This window comes from Aythya marila (assembly GCF_965140915.1).
Source record: "Aythya marila genome assembly, chromosome: 13".
Lineage (NCBI taxonomy): Eukaryota > Metazoa > Chordata > Aves > Anseriformes > Anatidae > Aythya > Aythya marila.
Genome location: NC_139054.1, coordinates 13,592,358 through 13,616,125, shown reverse-complemented (window position 1 = coordinate 13,616,125; position 23,768 = coordinate 13,592,358). Strand labels below are relative to the sequence as shown.

Sequence of the window (23,768 nt, the reverse complement as noted above, 5' to 3'; positions counted from 1 at the left end):
TTCTGTTTCCAAACCAAATGCTTGCCTCTGGCAGAGTGAAAGAAGCCTCAATTTTCAATGCATGTTTCTTTGTTTATTCTCAATGGGCCCAACATGAGCTTAATCAACTTGGAGAAATGGCTCATCTCTCCTAAATGCTTACTCATCTCGGAAACATGGGAGTCCTTCGCCCACACTAGCACATGGAGATTTAACCCCACATGTGAATGGTGAAATGAAAATTCAGCACGCGGAGTGTAACAGAATCCTACAGCCAACAGCCACCGTTCCTCCAAAAGCAGCTTAGTCGCACCCAGCAACATCGGTGTGGGCTCATACTTGAAAAACAAAATAGACTGAGTTAGCTGTAGGGTCAAGACCTTTTTTTCTGACAGTAAGAGAAATAGATTTATGAGAATCAATATATAAATGTTGCTATCTGAGAATAAAGGGCCTACATGTTTGCAGTCAGGGTTTTGACAGTGGTGATGTTAAACACTGATGTCCAGAATGCATTAGTCTCCTTGGTGGATAGCGTCTTCCTCTACAAATAATCCATTGAAATTATTTCATGTAATGAGACGTTCTTTGATTTAAGCGTCTGTCTGATACCTAAGGAATTGTTCTTCTTGTATTACAGTAAAATATGAGAGAATCAAATTCCTTGTAATTGCTTTGAAAAACTCAGTGGAGGTTTATGCTTGGGCTCCGAAGCCTTACCACAAATTCATGGCTTTTAAGGTAAGTGAAAATTCACTTTGCTTCAGACACACCACTGTCTCTCATCTACTCCTTGCTTTTGCTTTTTGTTGTTTTTTATAACATTTATTTCTAGTTAAAGATAAAATGAATATTCCTTTAAAGAAAATGTAGCTCATTTGACATACATTGGAGGTGGCAGGCATGAAACTGTCACTGTCATGATTCTGTTAGATGTGAACAACTTGTTTCAGTGCAGTGCCAAGATGTACATTTAAATTCACGAAGCTGATGCTGATTTCTCTCAGAGGAAGAGGAAATTTAACATGAATGGTACTTAGCCTAATTTTTGCCTAGTCCATTTCTAGATGGATTTTTTCAAAACACAAGTGAACTATCCAACTCTCTTTGTGGCCCAAAGGTTGATGGATACTTAGCTCCTTAAATGTAACGTGCTGGTAGAGCAAAAATAGGTAACTTTCCAGTTCTGAAAATTATTATGGAAAATTGTGTATGTTGGTCTGTAAACCAAGAGCATTATTGTGTTCTATAGTGTATTTTTCTTTTTGCAGTCCTTTACCTCACTTCATCACAAACCGCTGTCAGTTGACCTGACTGTTGAAAATGGACAAAGATTAAAAGTGATCTATGGCTCTCTAGTTGGCTTTCACGCTATTGATGTGGACTCTGGATCTGTGTATGACCTCTACCTTCCAACACATGTAAGACACTCCAAAAAGTTCCATAACCACCTTTGTTATTTGGGCTGTATATTGGTGATAATCAGGTTAAGTTGTGTGCTGTATCCCAAAACAGAGGGTAAGAGAATAATTACAGTATACCAGCTAGTAGAAAATGACTTTTTGCATGCTTTTGTAATAATGAAGTTCTGTTAAAAGGCTTTTTTTTTTTCCCTCCAGATTTAGAATATCAGTTTTAGCAGTTTAATGTCGGAAAGCCTATTGTATGGACAGTACTATTTTTAATTGGTTTATCCTGGAAATTTAAGACTTTTTTAAGGCATACAAAAACACAACATTGAATTAGGTGACTTTCACAGTCAGCCAATGTGTTTTTCCATCTTGATCACTGAATTGAGCTGAAATTTGGCCTGGTTTAAAATGATGTGCAGCATATGTTTAAATCTTGATTGGCTTTGAGGCATGTTATCTTTGCATCAAAGAGTACCTGTAGCTAGAGGAGCCACGTATAAACTGAGTCCAAATATGCATTCACATGGGTATACAGGTGAACCCATGAATAATCCTCATTTCTTTATTGTGGAGCAAACTTGCATTCATTTTACATGATTTACATGGACTCAGTGTGTAAAATGTGATTTGCCTTTTAGTCATGACTCTGCAGAAACCCAGCTTCCAGGCTAAATAAATTTGCTGATTTTCTTGCTGCTCAGTTGCCCGTGAAATCAGTCCTTGCATTCAAAAGAATTTGGGATGTTCTCTTTAGGTTTTCAAGCAGAAGTTGTCATGAAGATGTTGATTTCAGGTTGATGTGTACATGTTGCATGGTGTACCTGTTCACTGAGATGATGTTGACTGCTAAAAACTGCTTAAGTGGAGTTAAAAGCAAAGTAATTACTCTGCAAAAGTAAAAGACTGCTATGGGGCTGTCCAGTATGAAGGCTGTGCTCTTTTTCTTTCCTTTTTTTTTTCTGTTGTTATTTCTTAGCTGTTCTAGATGGTTCATTTCAAAGTTGTGGGTCCAAAAGCCACAGAAATTTAGGGGATTAAGTGCAAAAAGCTAGTGGATTCCCATGGCTCCGGCCTGATGGGGGGCTCCAAGCAGGGAAACTTCTGTGCTCACTTGGAAAAACCTTCCCTGAAGTCAGCAGAGCTCCACACAGGCAGAGCGTTAGCTGATGGGTGCCACTACTTCCATGTATCCCAAGGCATTGTGACTTCAGGAACACTCGAGGGTTGGAGGGATCTCATCCCACATCTGCATGTTGCAGCCTGGTCCAAGACCCTTCAATTTATTTATTTATTTTTTCCTCCCTCTCTCAGCCCAGTTTTCAAACCCATGCCCTGTGGCCTGCTACCCTGACAGGTGACAGCCTTCAACTTCTGTCACAGCTGTGTTTTCTGATGGCCACAGTGTTTAAGGATGATGGTTTATAAACTTCTCTTAATTGCAAACTCAGTGCTCTAGGTCTTCAGAACAGGCTGCCGAATCACCTGCTACAAACCTGAGCTGGATTTTTGTTTGTTTGTTTAAGGGCCTTAGTATTTGTGTGATGGCTTATTTAATCCAGCAATTAGTAGGTTTGTTAACTACGCAGCTATGGAAAATTCACATCAGTTGATAAATGTAAGTGTGATGCCTGCGTGCCATCCCTGGAAGTTGGTTGCTAAGCGAGGTGAATAATGATTTGTCACAAAGATCATCAGCATAATTGCCCGAGATGGGGAAGGCAGAGGAAAAGGGGAGCATTCTGAGCAGCAGTTCTCCAACAGGCTGCAGATATAATTATGCACATGATGAGAGAAATTTCCCAGGTGATTGTCCTGAAGATGTGGGGCACCTTTAAGACTGGCTCCATTTGGGTGTGCTCTCCAACCAAAAGTTAGCGTGTACTAAAAATATATTTTCCCTTTAGAGTTTTAGACCTGAAATAAATCTGCTGCTGCGGAAGCTCTGTCTTTTTCGGTATTTTATTATTTCAAAGAGCATCTGATAGACTGGATGATTTTCTCAAGGAGCTTTGTAGTGACAACAGAGCAGACTTCAACAGGCTGACTTTAGATACTCTTGCTTTCTGGTAGCCTCTTTTCCTGGTTCCCCACCTCTTTCTCCATCTCTTACCTGCTTCGATCGCTCATGCGAGTACCAAGGCAACGCATTAAAATTGCTCTGCGGCTCTGGATACCCGTTCTAGTGTTACGGATAGTTGTTGCGGAGGCACGGAGTCAAGTGGTTGGCCTGGGTGTATTCAGTTGGGCAAGTACAGCTTCGGTGCTTCTTTACTGTTCTTTCTGCCCTTCCGGCATGTGTAATGTGTGTGCTTGAAGAAAAGAGGTCTGTGTGGTGCTGGCTTGTGAAAATGATGCAGAAACTCCAGTCATGTGCTTCCTAGAAAGATTCGTTGTAGTGGTTTAATTGACTGTTTAATTAACCTGTTTTGAGTAGTGCTTTTTTAAAACAAAACAAAAAATGCTTTCTTAATGATTTTAAGGTTTTCCTTGTTTTTGTTCAAAAGTGCTTTCATAAAACCCCACCTCCATAGTTGTATACTTTGACTTTTTTTTTTCACTTGGGACATGTGTTGGCTTCTGGGAGAGATTCTCATGCATCGAGCAGCTGTTAAAATAATGTGTGTGAGAGAAATGCACTGTTCCTTGTGGCATGCAGAAAACATATGCTGAGCAGCACTGAAAAGGGGAACTATTTGTAGGGAAGAATGTGGGAAGGGAAGGACGTAGAGTGGCTTGTGTTTGAAAGGTCCAGGTACAATGTTCCGCTTGCTGTAAATACTGATAAATTTACATTTTTGGGGGGTTTGAAAAGAGATAGGGAAATATCATGGAAAGTGAGAGCACTGGTTTCTTGGAACGTGGAAGCTTTTGTTCTTCCTCCATCTTCTGAAATAACTGAATTCAAATTTTTCACCTGTCTTCTATTTATATAATGCAGGTGTTTCATAAATAAGTGTCTCAGTGGCTCCATGGCTTCTTGAAAGCCGTTAATACTAGTAAATATAAAGTGAAATACTGAACATTGCCTTGTTTGCAAACCTACTGTAATATCTAAAGGGGGGAGGAGAGGAGAAAACCCATTTCAGGGACTAGCTTGCAAACTGTACAGCTTTTCTCAAAACAGGCATTTCTTTCACTTTCCATGAGCTAGTTCTTTTTATTGCTCTGTCAAGCTAGTTAGATTGATGTAGTCACTAAAATTGCAGTCCATTTTCTGATATAAATCTTAGCAAAATATGATTCTAGATCCAAGGAACTATTCGCCCACATGCCATTATCATCCTCCCAAACACCAGCGGAATGGAACTGTTACTCGCCTACGAAGATGAAGGCATCTACATTGATATATACGGGCATTTCACAAAGGAAACTGTTTTACAGTGGGGAGAAATGCCAGCATCTGTAGGTATGTATGAAAAACTGCATTTTATTAAATGTAAGGTTCTGCTGCATGAAACCTGACTTCTTTATGAGGTTTGTATCTATGCGAAAGCGGTTGTATGGCACGTAAAGCAACTTCTGAGCAAAACAGATATCTGGAGAGTAAAGAGGTTTATGTATGTTTATGTTAAAACAGCCAACGATTGCAACAGGGTCTTCAAGTTTGGATCACGGGGTTTGTATTCTTGTCGTACCGTTTACTGCATCATACCCTTACTCTACAGCCAAGCTTCCCTGGGGGTGTAGCTTCCAGAGAGTTTTCACAGAGAGAATTACGTGAATTAGAGACACAAAGGTGCTTGTTTTCTGCTTTGTTCATAGCCCATAGCATTTTTATGTAAAAATTCACAACTATAGCAAGGTGGGTTTTTGAAAAGGTCTGTAACTGCTGTCAATTGGCCCCTTAATTTTATCACTTCAGATTCACAGTACAGGGTATTTCCAACAGATTCTCACTCTCTCCATGTTTGCAGTGGTTTTGTAGGAGGAGATTCTCATTGTATTGCACAGGACAGCTGTTTGTTTCACATTCCCCAGAGGGCTTCATGTTAAGTGTGGGGAAAACCAAGAACATAACACAGGCAGATTTTTGTTTTTATTATTAGTTGCTTTTATTTTTTTTTTGTCACACTCCTGTTCTTCCGGATCTTAAAACATACAAACAAACAGCAAAAGCCCAAGACATTTAGATTGTGCAAAAGCAAATTATTAGCTTGGCAGAAACTGGATGCCACAGTGAAAAATGAAGAATGTTCACCTTTTTCCTTGCACTTCTAGTTGGGTAGCTTTAGGAAAAGTCCATTAAAATCAGTAGAGTAACACCCTTTAGGAAATACCAAGTCTATCATTTGTAGAGGGTTTAAACAGTACTGAGAGCAAGAAACCCACCTCTGGAACATACATTGCTATAAGGGAACTTGCATTTTTTGCACTGTTGCTATAAAATTCAGCAACAGAAGTACTTCAGTTCCAAGAATCAGGTGTGAGGTTATAACCTGACTGTGTAGTATTTCCTTCCCTCCACTAAATACACCTATCTCTGCTTTTCAGCCCCTACTCAGAGCTGCAGGGCACAATTAAAATCTATCAAGTCAATTCTCCATTTTTCATATGAAAATCTAATAATCCTTGATATATTGAAATTTTATATCCCCTCAGAATTAATGTTAGAAACACTCTAAGAAATAATCAATAATCAAAGAGCTATAACCAAGGCAGGGTAGGAAGAGTTCTAACAAGAAGTACTGAATGTAATTGGAAGCTGCACTGAAGAATGTTATCTCAAGGAGACAGCTTTCAAGACCCATTTCATTATGGGAAGTACTTCCTTAGGCCTTAAAAAACGCAGCAAGTTTATTTAACATGAACCATTTTTTAAAAAAACTGTCATGTCTTATACACCTTGTGGTGTGCATATATGATAACGGATTTTCATAAATATTTAAACTCTCTTTTTGTTTTTTCACTTGTACCTTGTGGGTTAGAACTCCTTTTTCCTGCCTCGGGAAGAGACAGAATTTTAAAAATGAGCTGCATTTATATAACTGTCCTGCTTGAGATTAACCCTAATCTCATGTTTAATACTTGCTAAAGCATAGATGTTATTTGTAGCTATTACAGGCTTTTCTAGTTGTACTGCTTTTACTGTATGCTATGGCCTAAAGATTCACTGATATTAGATAATTAGTGTGTTTCAAATGTCGATACATAAGGAACAAAAGGCTTCATTACATCTCACTTTAGAAAGGGAGATATTGAAAGAATGATTGCATATATTTATGACTGCTGCTTGGAAATCTGCAGTTTGTGACACTGGGTCCTGATTGCCCTCAAAGCTTTTTTTCACTTCATCTGGACAGATTTTGCAGGAATGCCTCAGAAGTGTACCAGAGGGAGCTTAAGTCCTTTTTCTTAACCTTGCTGAAAGTACTGAATCATCAAACCTACAGAAACGTGAGATAGGTTTGTAAAGTATTCTTGTACCTGGGAATCATAATTCCTTGACTTCAGTAAAAATTTCCTTGCATGTACCCTGCTGGCACTGAAGTGAATAAAGCTTCACCACTTTGTGCCAGCTGAGTATATGATCCTCTGTGCCAGCTAATTACTCTCATTTAAAACCTCTTTCTGCCTGCATCTGGTTAGGTATGATATTCTCAATTTCTCAAGGTTGATTACATCTTAATAGAAAGAATGCCATTTGGACATTCTCCTTTCCACATGCTCATGTAACCATTCCTCTTGTTCTTCAGTATGCAACTGTGCTATGATTTGCATGGAAAAGCCATCAGTACAAAATGACCTAGGCATTTTTGTTACAGTATTTTAGGGCAGTTAAATAGGAAGTAGTCAGACACACCTCTGAGGGTGGTATCCTGTCTAAAGAATTTTACTGTACAGCAGTCTTGTCCATGTGAATTGTTGGATTTTCTCTGTGGTCCATCTAGAGAGATGGGCACCACCAGATGGGAAGGCATCCCATTTGGGGACAGGTAGCTAAGGCAGGTCCAGTGAAGCATCCTAGTGAGGTAGCAGAGAGTGAGGGAGATGAAATTTTTACAATGGTAAGGTTAAGAGGGCTGAGGAAAGAGAGAGGTCTTTGCGAAGCTTCCCCCAAGTGCTCAAAGTGTAAGACTGTAGGTTTTCTCTGGAAGGAAAGGTGTCACTCTGTCACTCTTTCATTGTTTATAATTCTGCAGTTTCCACAGCTGAAGGGAGGCAGTCTTCAAACACCCCCTCTCAGTTGTCATTTGAAAATTTTCCAGTATGTTAACTGGAGAACTCTTGCATTATTGCTGCTGCCACAGCACTGAGGTCTCAGAGCTGGATTTCTTTGAAACAGAAATTTTTAATCGTTGTGATGTGCAAGATCAATTTGATATTCACATTACAGCTAAAAACAATTTAATCCAACCTATTACTCAACACAAAACTCAAATTTTAAACAGCTCTGTTAACTATTATTTTAATTGTTTCCAACCAGCTCCTATTCATCTTCTTGTTCCTCTGAAATTCTAGTTTCCAGACAGAAACATGAGCTCTTATGAGAGAAGTCTGATGGTGTTATTTACATGGCCAAATGTAGGGAGAACTTGCAAGTTTCACAAGAGATCCTATTTTAGAATTTCCAGGCTTCACAAGGTCTGACAGCAGTCTGCATGAGCTTATCTCAAAAGTTTTCTCTCTGTGCTTCAGACAGGAGGGTCTTGTGTTAACCTCAGGGTGCTCTCTAGCCACCTTTTGCCCCGTTCTTAGTTTCTTTAAATAATTATTTTGAAAGAAAACTTCTGTAGTTGGTAAGAGTTTCTTGACTACAAAAAAAAAAAAAAAAAAAAAAAAAGTGCATTATAATTGATAGATTTAGGGCAGGGAAACTAAATATAGCTTACTCTCCCAGTCTTTAAATTGGAACCTCTGTGACCTATCTGTTAATAAGAAATTGGAGAGAGCAAACTCAAATCCAATGGGAAATTAAAATTGTAGAAGTACTCTATCCATGTTTAATCTGAAAGATATTTCATATATGTAAGGCTAAATATAAATAGAGCTGTTATGTTTTCTTTCTATAAAACAAGATTTAAAAAGGGTTTAAGAAACATCAAGTTAATACAATTTGAGAGCACTTTTGCCCTTCTGTGTGAGTAATGAATTATTTACAGTACATCTGCGTGGTGGGTTGGCACAAAACCAGATATTCCCGAAGAGTAGAGAACCAATAAAAGTCCTGATTTCCTTTGCTGTATATGTATTAAAATCAAAATGATGTTATGTGGAAAAACAGATAGGGTTACCAAAAGCTGTTTGTATTACTGCAGTAGTGCTCTTTCAACGTACTTACCAGTTCTTGAAATCCTAGCTGGCCAACTCGTGTACAGGAAACTCCTGCTCATATCTGAATGATTCGTGTTGGTCAGATCTCCTGTGCAGTGTTTTTCCCAGCAAACAAACAAGCCACCTCTCACCCTAAACATGTTTCTCACTTAGGTTGTTAGTTACACTGGAATAGTAATTGCAGAAGTGACCAAGCAACAACTGAGAACAGGCGTGCTTTGGAACAAAGGTGCACATAAACATGTATTTAGTAAACAATAAGATTCCTAGTCAAAAATTTATTTAGTCATAGCTCTTCTTTGGGTGGGTAGGGAACTGTATGTGTTAGGTCTTTGTCCAGGGGGAAATAAAAAACAAACAGGAAAACCCCTTATATTCAAGTAACGTAAGTAATAGCAGTAAAACTATTTAATGGAATTGCACAAGAGAAATTTCTGTCTCCTTCCCCTATCTTCCTCCCCTAAATTGCTTAACCTCTGGGCAGTGACTTCTGAAGCATGGGCAGCAGACATAAGTACAAGCAAGTAGCTAATCAGCCCCTAATCAGTGGTCAGCAGCATCACAGGAGAGCTTGAGGCTGGGTTTGAGCTTTGCGACATCACAGAATGCTGTTGGTATCTCTGTGGGTTATCTTCATTCAAGCCCTCAACACACACATCTCCCTTTCATTTGCCTAAAACAAACCAAAATTGTTATCTCGCTATATAAAAAATTTAAAAAAAAAAAAAAAAAAAAAAAGCTTTTCCCAAAGAGGGCAGAAATCAATATAAGTCATGATTTCATAGAGCACCTGGGCTGGATTGAAGGGCCAAAGAAGGGTTCAGTAGAAGTGCAGTCAGTTTTAAGATCTGTATGGTCTCTAATAGTTGCTGTCTCTTACTGTCAGCAAAGTCACTGGCTATTCTTTTAAAGTTCGTGCCCAGCTGCATACTGGCCTGAGGCAGTTTTCTCAAACGTGTCCAGAAAAGCAAAATTCAGTACTTATTTTTGTGTTGAATTTCACCCTCTCCTAAAAGGAACTGGGTGAAGCAGTGTACGCTCCCTTGTACCTCATAAAACAGAGTCTGGTATCATGACTCATGCATGCAAAAGTGGGTCAGAATCTTTTAATTCATGTTTGGTTTGTTCATTTCAACCTCCTGGTTTGTATGGAATGAGTTGCCTGGGGAATTTCTGGAGTCTCTATGGCTAGAGGCCTTTAAGGTCAGATTAGACGAACTGTCAGAAGTGATACTGGTGTGGCACAGAGATACAGATGGAGGAGAAGGTGCATTAAGGTCCTGTCCTGCCCTATTTCTGTAACACTAATCAGAAAAGCCTGATTTTATGTTATTTTGCTAAAAGCTGATCTGATTCTGCTTTCATGTAGAGATAAGTTGGGAATAACTGCTTAGGGCAGTGAGCCAAATTCAGCACATGAGATCAGAAAAGGCATTTTTGAAGAGAAAGAATTTAAAGACAAAAAGAAAACTGAAGAAGGGAAGTGAGATTGTAGTACCTGGGCTCTATGACACCAAGTGCACTTCTCTCAGGCTGAGTATGCTACTGATGTGAGACTAAGAGATCATTAGCTCATGTCAGTGGCACTTCGTAGAAAGCTAATGGTTTCAGTATGGCTCAGTAATTTCTTTCACCTTTTATGCCTCTCAACCATTTCCCCTTGAAGCAGTCACTTCCGTGATTGGGGGCTCTCCTCAACCCGATGCTAATACACACTGTGAACAGGAAACACCAAGTAGGTGGTCTCGACCCAATTTTAGAGCATTCCTAATGCTTTCATGATGTTAAGAGGCTGATTTTGATCCCACTTCCCTCTACTGAGTTTATGGTATGTATTCTGTGATCTCCAGGGCATACAGCTGGTATAATTGGTGTACCAAGAACCACAGCTCGTGCGTAACTGTACATCTTCTAAATACATGGTAGTCTGGGTGAGGCAGAGGAGACTCAGGTAATTCTGAATGATTTTGCTCCAGAACTTTAAGCAATTCTGGCATGTCAGTCTGAACCGATATATGCCTTTTTTTTTTTTTTTTTTTTTTGCTGAGCTACTGTCCAAAGGACAAGAGCAGCTATCTCTCTGTGTCTAGGATTGCTAGAAACCAGTATAATCTTGCATCATAATATAAACATACTTAAATGTTGCCAGCTGGAAGCATGAAATATTTTTATCTAAAGCTTTATGAAGTGAAAAGTGGGCTCGAACTATTCCTAACTTGCACATAGCGTAGGAGCTTTTGTTCCAGAGAAAGTAGACTTTATTCTGAGTATCTAATCCACTTGCAGTTCATTGTACATGGCACGTTTGTATTCTAGAGTAAGAGTTCTCATGGGAAGGTTATCAAGACTCCATACTGAACTTTGAATTCACAGCCTGCTACCCTACAAATTAATTTCGATGTATTAATTTTTATAAGTGGATAACCCCACAAATGGTATAATGGGGTCTTTCTGTTAGCATATACGTCTTCAGATGCAATTTGAGAAAAAAAAACTTCCTGATTCTGCTACAGGAATGAGTTCTGTGCTAGTTGTACTTTGACATTTGCCATTGTCAGTTGACAAGTTCTCAGTATATTGGCCAGCCAGGAGAACATCAGTGGCTGAAGTTGGAATATCTGTTTTATTATGTTCCTGTTGTAATACTGCTTGGGGGATCAGTTCTCATCTGAACATAGCAGCAGTAGCTCAGTCATCCAGGGCTTTCAAGGATGCAAGGATGCTATCAAATTGAAATCTGCCAAAGACATGGATACAGATGATACAGACCCAGAGTATTGACAACTTGAGTGCAGATTTCACAAAGCGGAAGAGATAAGGAGAATTTGAGTGGATTAGGTCTTTGATGGTGAACCTACATGCCCTATACTGTAGCCACAGAATGTCATCGTTCTATCGTTTTATTTATGTACACACACCTGCCTTGCTGTCCCACCCCCCGGAATCATAGCCTACCTGTGTGTCTGATGTGTTTGCAAATGTTTATGTGGTGTCAGCAGTTGCCAAAAATAGCAGATATCCGAGTATTGTATCTTTAGCTTCTTTACTTTGTGTGGTCTAGGCCTGCTTTATTAGGTGACTGCATGTTGGATGGGTGCTGCCCTGATGCTCATCATGCAGCAAGCCAGAAACAGTAATGAGTCTTCCTTGCTGCCTACAGCACCCTGTCATATAGGCTAGGAAATTAAGCATAAAGAAAAGAATAAGAATAAAAAGGTATTGATTTTCAGGTGTTTGATTTCAAAAAATATCCCTCCCCTCCACCCTGTTCTCTCACTTATCCTCAGCTCCTCACTGCTGTTTTGCTCTTCGTAGAGTGGTTTATTCCTCTTTCCATACGGCTGGGATACTGGGAAGTGATTTTCTTGCTTTCAGCTCTAGTGGCAGGGAAGCCTTCAGTGTGTAAAGAACAACTGAAAGAGAAGTCTACTTAAGCAGGTTTGGGGAAAATTAATAGACTTGGGGGGAACTAAAATGTCAATGCCGTAGCCAAAACAGACATGTTTCCAAGGAGGTATAGTTTTCACACATCTGAACAAGGATTATAAAACAAGGATTCCAAGTTAATATTAAATTAACAACTGCTACAAGAAGAATATGTATTTCCTTTATTTTCTCCTGTCCTTGTAAAGCAGGATCACAGGCTTTTGCTTTGTGTTATCAGTGTGTATTGAAAGTTTAGTTTCTAGACAAAATCTAAATCAACAAGGAAGGTTTTAAGGAACAGATGTTGTTTGTGTTAAAAAAGCAGGACAGGCAGGCACTGTCCTCTGAAGCTAAAAACCAGTCAAATGCACACGTTCCCTCTAGAATATTTCAGAGCAACACAGTTCTCAGACTAATGAAAAAAATACTCATAGTTGAGCAAGAACAATAATTTCTGAGCATTGGCTATCTAGAGCATAAATAACGCGTTTTTTACCTTGGAAGCCAATACATACAGTAATCAGAGGATTTTCATTGAAACTGTGCCTAATTTGAAGTCAGTGGCGTTAACTCCTTCATCACTATCCTGACTTCTCATCCAGTTGCCAGATTTGAAGGGAATAACACAGTAAACTTCCACAGTGCTGGAGTATCTTAGAATCATCCAGGTTGGAAAGGACCCGTCTTTGCTTATATCCAAAAACAAATTATGGGAAGACAGTAGCTAAGAACAGCAAATGAATCAGGTCCTAGTCACAGATTCCAAAGCATTTAGGCTTCAGACTAACTCAAACTTAGCAGCAAATACATACCTAACTTCCTGGCTATGAAGAAGACAGTCAAGATTTTTCTTGGACGTGCAGAGTGAACGAAGGATGAGACACCAAATGGGCACAAGGTGCACATTTGGTAGTGTACTTAAGGTAAGCATAGAGTCCAAAATGAGTGAGAAACTGAAATTCAGCTACTGTTCCCAAGACTTCTTGTGTAAACTTGAGTCATTCAGAATATGTTGTTATCAAACAGAAATGCTTCCGATCTGTGTTGACATAAGACAAGAATCAATCTTTTAGCTGTTAAATAGCAGCAGCCCACACAGCTGATTCTCACAGCCTATATCCATAGTACAACAAAAAAAATAACTATTATAGGAAAAAACAAAGAAAGAAAGGTTCCAGGCTCTTGAGTGAAATAAAGAAGAGGTGAATGAATCTTGTTTGGTTACTCTCATTCTTCTATAGAAGAGTTAAAACAAAGGGCAATAGTGCAACTAGAACGGAGTCATTAAAAATAGTAAGAAATAGAATTAAAGAAAAATAGGAAAAAATGCTTAGAAACATAAAGCAGAAAAGAGAGTGTTGAGAGTGTTCTAAAATCATCTCTACATAGTCTCTTTTTTCAAGCTCTGCATCAGAAGCTAAGACTTAGCCTTTAAAAATGTATCAGCAAAGGTTTTGTGTGTGAATCCCTTTTTTTGAAACTAGCACAGATGTATTCCATCTATACGTTGGACTCCCACAAATGACTGGCTGTATCTGCATTTGGGGCTCAGTTCTGTAAAACGTTGTTGCATGAGATTAATTACTTGTGTACAAATAGTAACAGGCAAGTGTACTGGTGGCATTTCTAACTTAAAAATAAATCTTTTTTTTTTTTTTTTTCTTTTATAGCTTACCTTCAATCTAATCAGGTCATGGGCTGGGGAGAGAAGGCAATTGAATTGCGCTCTGTGGAAACAGGAAATCTGGAAGGAGTATTTATGCACAAGAAAGCGCAGAAGCTAAAATTTCTATGTGAAAGAAATGACAAGGTACGGAGATGAGTACAGTGTGTTGATGGAGCAAAACCAAGTAATTTTCATCTACAAAACTAAGACCATGTAATTTCTGTAACTATGTATTTACAGTTTTTTTTCTTATCTTAGTATAATTTTCCCAACCAAAGCAAATGTTGTCAGTGAACCCACAAAGCAGTGGATATTGAACACCTTGACACAGCCCTACTTTACCCAGTAACATTACAAGTCCTATTCCACCTAGCGTTAACTGATTTCAGAAGTGCTAACAAATACAGACATTGATGACTGGGCAGACTCCAGCACAGCACGTGCAGTGGGGAGGACTGGTGAGCCAGCTCTGATAATGCCTAAATACAGGACTGCCTCTCCTGGGCTGCCAAAATTACATGCAATTCAGAGCAGCCATCAAGGTCAAAACAAACAAGGAAAAAAAAAAAAAAGAAAATAGCACAAAGATTTCACATATTGAAGGCACCTGGAGAATGGATAATCAAGTATGATTTCTTGCATATGGCACAGCAGTGCTGGATAAATGTTTTCTGAAACCTGTTTAGTCCCACTGATTTATTTAGAAAACTGGGTCCCCTAAACTGTTTAGATTATTTTAAAGTGTGTTCTTGTGACTTTCCAGATAGAAAAAAAAAAAAAAATATATATATATATATATATATACACATATATATAGCAAAAAATATACCCCAGTTGTAGTACAAGCACTGTTTCCCTTTAAAAACTTTCTTTGTCAAAATTGAGGTGTGATTTATATATCCGGGTACTTCGGACTGTGATGTTCTCTCATATTTTACATATAGATAAAAATATTTTCATAAATGTACACTGACAGTAATTTATGTTGTTTTTTTTCCCTTTTTTTCTTTCTCCCCCTTTCTAGGTGTTCTTTGCATCCGTACAGTCAGGAGGCAGCAGTCAAATTTACTTTATGACTCTTGGTCAAAATGTACTATTTAACTGGTAAATCACATCAAAATGAAGGATGCTTTGAAATTCCCTGTAGCTAGCAGTGTAAAATGCTTGAAGGTAATATATGCAAATTTGCACTTTTTACCTACAAAAATATTGTCATATAGAATTTGTATTCTTTCAGTTTGGAAAGAATTCCATTTTCCTGTCAAATTATTGCAAACATGTTTCGTTTGTCTTCTCAAACATGCTGCAAACCAAGACTGTATTCACAGTGTTAGAGCAACTTTAATGAAGAATGTAAAGTCCCCGTACTCAGAAGAGTTTACAATTTCCTTTTTTACAGATAATGTAATATTATCACCTTGAACTGAAGTCTTTCTTTTTTGGACAGCAACAGGTAGATACAAAAACAAACAACTTGGATGGCAAATTGGAATCTATTTTGAATTGGTTTTTGGTTGGTTTTTATTTTGAGCAAGTTTTACTGTTGCACCAAGACTCACTTGTGTGAGTCTTACGATCAGTGGAAGAGTGACTTTTCACAAAGGGGCCTACCTCAGGCGCAGACGCTGAGGGATCATGTCCTGCAGTAGGGAGAACGCGTGCATTTCACTGCAGAGCTGTAAAAGCACCTACTTCGGGACGTGCCCCACATGGCAGATTTTATAAAATGCAGGGGACAGACTCCGTGTTTCTCTCAGGGCTGGATGCCTGAGCCCACAGACACAGTTACTGTAGAATGTATTTGTAAAAACAGTTTAAATAGTTTGTCAAAATCATGTATGCATAAAGCGTTAGGGACCTGAACCTGTAATTTTTACTCAAACAAGGGACCCATACTCATGTGAGTTGATATAATGGCACTACCCCTGTATATAAGGGCACAGGATCAGGCACCTTCTTTTCTTTCCTTCTTGCTCTTTCAGCAACAAGTCTTCATGTATTTGTGTGTAAATACAATCTTTCCAAAATGGGTATTAACAAATGTATTCTTAATATAGTTATGAAAATATCCAGAGTTACTCTATTATAAATAAGAAAATATAAATAATTTCAGGTGCTTTCTATGCTAACTGCATCTAAATAAAGCTGCATCCACTAGTGTTATTGGTGCCAGTGTTTCTGCATAAACTCTGTTCTCAGGGGCATGTAACTTGGCCATAAAACTAAACAGACATTCTGTGATTAAATTGTAGGGTTTAATGCAGTCAGCATTTAGCTGATATTTGGATGTGCTTTGAAAATGTAAAACATCAAGTGTAACACAAAAGAGCTTATTCCAGACATGATATAGTATGGATGACACTGTAGGCAAAAGTGAAATTGATAGCTACAGTGTTTGAAAATAGTTTGGTTTTGTTTTTACTTGAAATATGTGATATTGGAAGGTGCAGGGAAAGTGTATTGGAATATCTGGTTGTCTACCTCAAGGATGATGATACAAAATTTGCTAAGAAGGGGAGAAATAAAAGCTGTTCAAACTGGTATCTGTTTTGTACAGCGTGTCAAATTAAGGTAGTGTTAGCCATCATTTTGTGGCCGATGGGTGCTCTGCCTGCAACCATCAGCTCCAGAATTGGCATCTTCCCATATAATATCAGCAGAGAATCAAACTTGGGGCTAATCGCCTCTTCCCCATGGTGGCACCTCAACTGCTGCAGGAAGATAGAGATGCCAACACTGCTTCTCTCTTTGTTCTTTGGCTATGTGGAGGACTGCACTTTCCGAAGTTATTAACCTAGCACTTTTCATGAGCACTAGCTTATCTCAAAATGTATAGTGTTTTTTTAATGAAGTATTTTCCTCTTAAATGGTTAAAATTACAGAAAAAAAATAGGCCTAAGCCATACTAAAAAAGATATGCAGTTATATACTCAAAGTAAATTTAAATGTATGCAAGTGATCAGCTTGTGTGTAAAATTTTAGAATCTGAGTGGTATGCACTGCCTGGGCAAAGCTGTGTGAAATCAGGTCTCTGGCTATTTGTAGTAATATTCCTACCTGTTGTCCATGCTAGGGCTGGGACAAATGAGCAAAAGCTCTGGGCTTATTTTGGTCAATTGTTATCAAAAACAAACACCACCAAAAAAAAAAAAAAAAAAAAAAAAGATGAAAGTTACAAATACAGGCAAAAGAAATTACAATCAGAAATACAATTTACTTGCTTTTACTTCAAATAAAAAGTCTAAGAGGCTGTGAAGAAAGAACACCTTTCATTTTGTACCCAGTAGGTGTGCAAAACTTGCTTGCAAAACTGCTCTTGCTATAAGCAATCAGTGACCCAGGCTGCTCTACAATATTTCTAAAGTGTGCTTATCACAGCAGCCTCTGCATAACATGGACGGCAGGTGAAATTTTCCCCTTCTCCCATTTTGGTGACAACAGGTAGGAGGCAGGTTTTCCCTGATGCTAGACATTAGTTTGAATGGATTTAACAGAGTACCGTGGGAATTCAGATCAGCTCGTGCCAAGAGCTTAAAGAAGCAAAATGTCATCAAACTTTTTTAATATTACTGCAACAGAGAAGTTTGACAGTAAGTTGACGCTCTGTGAAGATGTTTAGCTCTCTACCAAGAAAAACAAAGTGCATTTGAGAGAGGGGATGTGTTCTACTGCATTAAGGTGTTAAACTCTCATTCTGCTTCCTTTTGTTAGTTCTCTTTTCTTTTGAGCTATGATTCAAATCAGTGGTTGGATTTCCACCTGTCACTTTGCATGTAAAACCATTGGAATTATTGGGATTAACATCCGTGTGTAAATATGGAAAGAATCAGGACCTTGGAGGTGAATGCTTTTAAAGGGTTTAGAAGTGGTAATCCAAATCGTAAGGCAATGAGGTGTAACGAGGAGACGAATGTGTCATTTTCTCTCCATCAAGAGAAAATCAGAAGGGGTGAAGATGAGAAGGCTCAGAGATGTTGAGAAGAGTAACTGAAGAGAGTAGAAGTAACTGAAGAGGAGGAGAAAGCTGAAGAAAATAAACTAGAGTAGCCAAAGCGAGACAGTGGATGTCTGGAACGGGTGTATTGCTGTAGGAAGAATAATAAAAAATAAAAGTTAAGAAACGTTAAGGAAAGTAACCAAAGAAATGGAAAGGTATCTGGAGTGACTGGGTGGTCTGAACGCTGACTGAGGGTGTTGTGAATAGTTAATAAAGCAAAAGCTCAAAGGCTGGAAGGAAAAAAAAAAAAAAACAACAAAAACAAGAGACTCAAGGTTTTCCTGACATAAGTTTAACTATGCAAAATGTGTATCAGCCCTGTGGTTTCTCTGGCTGTACGTACCCTCTCTCTAACTCTTAGGACCACAGGGTGAACTGCCCAACAGTTTGGTTTTCCTCTCATTTCACTTTGATGCGAACAAACGCGATTGGGGCAGCAGGGCAGAACATCACGGTTCCACACCAGTGTTTCTCTGGTACATGCAGTTGCCTAACGGCAGGTGGTGCTCCTCACATTGCATTTGTGTGACCGAGTGTGCACTAACACTGCAGCGAGAGCGTTTTCTACATGCCTGTTTTCATTTAAGAAGGGGTGAACTCCATTCTGCAGCCTGACCCGTGACGCGTGACTCCACAACCTGGGAACAATGCAAGCTGTGTACTGTACATCATGTATGTTTTTTTTTTATCGTTCCCTGATGTTCAACTTGTACAACTGAAACTAATAAAAAAAACTCTGAAAATCAGAACTAATACTGTCCTTGTAAAATTTTGTTATCTTGGCATAAACTATTGTAAAAGTCATATATTGTTTGTTTTCGAAATCCAGTCAGCACACCTACAGAAATGCCCGGCTCTTTCTGCCTGCAGAGATGAAATAACGTATTTCCCTGCAGTGGATAAAGATGTTGAGTTGACAATGAGAGTTCAGGCTCCACAGAATGCACGTAATGGTGACAGCCAGCGCTGTGCTGCTAACGAGCTTTACAAGCAACTTTCCTTGCTTCTGCCTTTTCCTCGCACACACCCCCAGTGGGCCCAGAGAGAAACAACAGCTTGCAGGCACTGACACGGCAAGAACTGCTTTTATGACTGTTTATCAGCCTGAATGCCAGTGTAGCCCATTTGCTTCTTCTCAGGTATGCTCACGTCGCCTTTGTTGCCACATATAAAATTTCCCTAACGCAAGAAGTGATGGTGCATTGTAGCTGTAGCATTTGAGAGTGAGAATTAGGAAATTTGCCACTTATGCCAGTGCTGGAGTTGGAAAGGATAAGGGTTTTTTTTATATATATATATATATATATAATTTTAATTAAAAATATATATATCTTGAAATAAAGAGTAATTTTTTCTAGAACCGGCATGAAAAATCTTGTACCCAGCTCCAGATATGTGTCAAGACTTGCAGGTGAGGACACCAGGGTTTACTTTTTTGAGGTGATCCTTTGATTTCTGCCTGTAGGTAAGTGTTACCTTGGCAAAGGTTAGTAACACACACTGAGAAGTGCCAATCTTCTTATGCCCTGTTTTTCTACTTGCTTTTAATAATGTCATATTTTTCAGAGGTGTGGCTATGGGTTCCATTTTCCCTGTCAATTACTACACTTTTTTTTTTTCCTTTTTTACCCCCCTTAACTAAGATAGTTCTGCTGTTGCCAGGAAAAAATCTAAGGCCAATATTTGTTTGTTTTTACAAAAAGATGCAAATTTCTCCCTTCATTTAAAAGAAAAAAAAAAAGAAAAAAAAAAAAAACTGGCAGGGTTTTTTCTACAGAAGTTTCAGGAAGCAGAACTTCGAAAGTAGCCAGAACCGGCCTTTGTACCTTTTACAAAAGGCTTATACCTGTGAAAAATAGAAGCCCATTTGCCATTCCCAGAAACACTTCTCCATTTTTGGTCAAGTTACAGATGGAAAAATAACTGTTCACATGTGCTCAGTATAATCTCTTGCAAAAGCCTATCATCTCCCAAAGTCCTAGCAAGTGTTTTGTTCCAGCCTGAATAAGAAGGAAACTTAATATGAAGGAAAGCTTATAAAAAAAGAGAGCAACTTTTTGCTCAGGGAGACAAAGGGGAATGGTTTTAAACTAAAAAAGGGGAGATTGAGTGAAGAATTTCCTCCTAACATCTCATCTAAGAGGGTGGTGAGACACAAAACAGGCTGCCCAGAGAAAACTGTGGATGCCCCAACCCTGGAAGTGTTCAAGGCCAGGCTGGATGGGGCTTTGGGCAAGCTGGGGTGGTGGGTGGCATCCCTGCCCATGGCAGGGGGTGGAACTGGGTGGGCTTTGAGGTCCCTTCCAACCCGAGCTGCTCTGTGATTCCGTGGTCTCATCCTACCCTTAATTGTAGTAAGATGATGTGGCAAATAATGACTAAACAAAAAGCGATCTGGCCCAACTAAGGCACTTGTTTGTGTGACTGGTAAGTAAAATTCAACTGTCTAGCAACAAAGAATTAGTCTTTCTCTGCTCATCCTCGTGCATGATCCTCTCCTGCTCCCATCCTGGGTTGTTCAACTGAAATGCTATTATGAAAACAGAAAGTTGCAAATTGTTAGAAACTGAATGCACTTGGACATGCCGGAGCAAGTCCCAGACTCCATCTATATGCTATAGCACTGGTTCGTGTGCTATAGCGTCTGGCATAAATCATGGAGGAGGTGCACGCTGGACTCCGGGACAGCTTTCTGCCATCAACAAGTAAGACCAGGCCTCTCCATGACCTTCTTAAGGCAGCAGCCATAATCACTCCAATATGTGACTTGCTTAGTCCTCCTCCTCCACACACACTTCATTCTAGCTTTACACACTTGCATCTTTTTTTTTGCTTTATGTTCTGTAACATGCTGCACAAAAGAAGCACATCAGTGCCACAAAGCAACAGTGAGATGGCTGTTAGATTCTGCACAACATAATTAAGCAACTGTTTATTTAGAACCTATAGGGCTGCTAAAAATAGCCAGGAAGGGAAGGCATTAGCAGGCACTAATAAAAGACATAAAAATTCCTCTCTCCCTGGAAAAAAACACCCTACCTTAAGAGCCCTTCAAACCTACCACATGTGACTCATTAGAACTGCCCTGATCCAAGCTGCATCCATGCTGCACCTAATGGCATAAACAAAAATTTCTATTGTCTCTATGCAAAAATACACTTCTGCAAAGAAAGCAATGCAAGTCTGCGGTTTTGGGGTTATCTCCCATCATATCTGGAACTAAAATATGTTCATACACTTTGTAATTTGCCAAATATTTGCTTTAAAAAAAAAAAAAAGCCAGGTATTACAAATAATTTAATTCGTAAAAGAGTACATGTAGGTGGCAAGATACAACTGTGCACATGCACACAATGCAAGCTACAGAGTATATCAGACAAACTGTAAGTACTTTTGTATTACCTATTGCTGCTGGACCTCAAAGAAATAGCATTTTAATTTTATATTTGTTTTATATTAAAAAGTGGTTTGTTCTATGGTATGGAATTGCTCCGGAATTAAATTGGTTCTCCAGAGACCATCATAAAAGCTATCTTACAACTTCAGCGCCCTGTTTAGACAGCTGTATTTAAATTAAATGTAACAAAAGCAAATTGCAATCTATATTAAAGGTTTTCTCTTAGACTCTAAGATCTATCTGTGCAACAAATCAAGGTTCCACGTAACAAAAGTGTAAGAGATCCTCCTGCTGATAGCCCATTGCTTTCTTAAACTGTTCTTCAAAATGCACAGAGCTGATTAAAGGGCAAGAGCATGTCATCTTGGCAGGCATGTTATTTTAGTATTATTTAATCACATCCTGTTGTTTTCAAGGTTGAGTTAACAAAAGCACCTAAAAGATGAGGATGAAAGGTATTGAGAGGGCTATTTTATGTTTTGTCCTCAAAACACCTCGTGGTGAACAACTGCTTTACAGTAAGCTTTATGATCTTCTGCGGTAACTCATTTCTTTTTAAATCCACAGCATCACATTGCATACTTTTATGCTCTTCATTTTGCTAATGTATTAAACTTAGCATTTTACAGAATGTAGTAAGTTTCTCCTATTCAGCGTAGCCTGCTCCTCACTGCTATAGAGGCTGACTGCTGTTTTTCTGAAGGTGTGTTGTACATAAGAACTGAGATCCTCGGCTCTTAACTTTTTAAATTCTGATGCAGCCATTTGATGGCTTGTCACCATTCCTTACTGATTCTCCAAGTCTTTCTGAACTTTTCTAATACCATCTCAGACTCCATCCATCCCATCCCACTGGTCAGGTATGGCAGGGTGACATCTAGAGGAGCTAAAGATGTAACTGGCCATTGAAGCAAGCTGTTGACTGCAGTCAGAGAGATTTACCCTGCTTCAGTTTTTAAATTGGTATGTTAGCTAGACACCTGCTGGTGAGAAAGAAGGCAGCTGGAGTAAGTCTAGGAAAGGAACTATCTTGTATCTGAAACTGCAATGCATTCAAATTTATCCAAAATTTATATAGTATTAACTCTACTATCCGTCCATATTAGTCCATTATCACTCCATAAAAGCTACAGCTTCATCATTTTCCTGAGTCAAAGCCCAGTGGCTTACAATAATAAAAAATCCTGAAGACGGTGTGGTACATGTACCAATTAGTACAGCTCTAAATAAAATACCTTTCTTCTGCAAATCACATCACAAGCACGATGCAGAGCAACTGGGAACAGTCCCCAGGTTTCCCTCATAATGCCTAGTGACACACATAAACATCGAAAGAATTCTACATCATGGCTCCCTAGGGACGGTTTGCATGTGACGTGAAATCATATCCGGTGTGATCTCACTAAAAAGGTGTTTGGGTTATGTTCACTTCTTAAATTACAAATGCCACTTTATCAGTCCACACAAAGAATATGTGTTTACAGGGAAAAATGAAACAAAAAAAACAACTGTTAAAGTTTTACTCAATACTCTGGCTTCAACATAGATAGCAAGAATGACTAGTATCAATTTTCCTCAATAAGGAGTGCACTATTACATAAAATCCATAAATTCATCCAATGACTAGGGTAGTAAAAAGGCCAGTAAAGATTTGTTTTTATACCCCAATGTCTGAATTTTTTGGTCTGTTTTAAATGATTTTAAACAGCTTTTCCAGTTTCCCTATGGCAAAAGCTCCAGCTGCAGAGGCAGCAGCCTGGGAACACGGTCCTTCACTGAGAACTGCTTTTGGCCTTACATTTGAAGCAGCACGGCCTAGGCTGTAGCCCCACTTTGGTCTTCTGGATTTCTAAAAGTTACCTAGACTGGTGCCACGGTAAGTACTGGGCATGGCTTCTCTTTTAGTGGGTGACATTGGTAGTGGGGGGACAGTTGGACCAGATGGTCTTCGAGGTCTTTTTCAACCTTAATGATTTTGTGATTCACTTCTGGCCCTTTTATCCTTACTTACCTCGGCTTCCTGCTCTGTTCTACTGAGCAGGGGAGCTTGGCTTTATGTAGACTTGACAGCCTGGTAGGTTCTAATATAATAGGTTCAAGGGCTAATATATATATATTGCTGTAGATATTTATGTATTAGTAAGTGCTAATATATAAAATAATATAATAATAGTAATTTAATAAAGTGTTAAATGTGAAGTCCTTGATGTCCAGAACTTACTCTTGGAAGTGATCACGGGATCATGAAGGGAACAGAATGTCCTCGATGGTGATGGAGGGATGTGCGTCAGTAATAAAGAAGCGAGGCTGCACGTTTGGGGACCAGGAGGAGCAGCTCCTCCAGCTGTCTGTTAACTCATCCACCGCTGCTGGGAACAGCAGAGGAGGCAGATAAGGCAGATGTGAGCTGTTTAAAGCATCGGGGGCTACGAGTGCCGACACGCCACCAGAACAAACACCGCCTCAGGCATTATCGCCCTGAGGGCGCAGGGGCACCGTTAGGCGCGCGGTCAAACCCTCCAAGAAACCGGGGCGGGGGAGCAGGTGCCTCACGGAGCCCCCTCAGCGCGCCGGGGCCGAGCAGCACCCGCCCCGTTTGGCACCGGGGGAGCTGCAGGA

The 23,768-nt window shown here is 39.3% G+C and overlaps 1 protein-coding gene across 1 annotated transcript in view; it reads left to right on the top strand.

The window, feature by feature from the left end:
- Positions 1 to 18,017, top strand: part of NRK (Nik related kinase) — a 91,427-nt gene extending 73,410 nt beyond the window's left edge. Inside the window, exons 27-31 of the mRNA XM_082770603.1 lie at positions 620 to 720; positions 1,251 to 1,400; positions 4,638 to 4,797; positions 13,760 to 13,899; positions 14,780 to 18,017. Of these exons, the coding sequence (XP_082626729.1) occupies positions 620 to 720; positions 1,251 to 1,400; positions 4,638 to 4,797; positions 13,760 to 13,899; positions 14,780 to 14,863 (635 nt within the window). The 3' untranslated portion in view covers positions 14,864 to 18,017. The remainder of the gene's footprint in view (positions 1 to 619; positions 721 to 1,250; positions 1,401 to 4,637; positions 4,798 to 13,759; positions 13,900 to 14,779) is intronic.
- Positions 18,018 to 23,768: the final 5,751 nt, after the last annotated feature.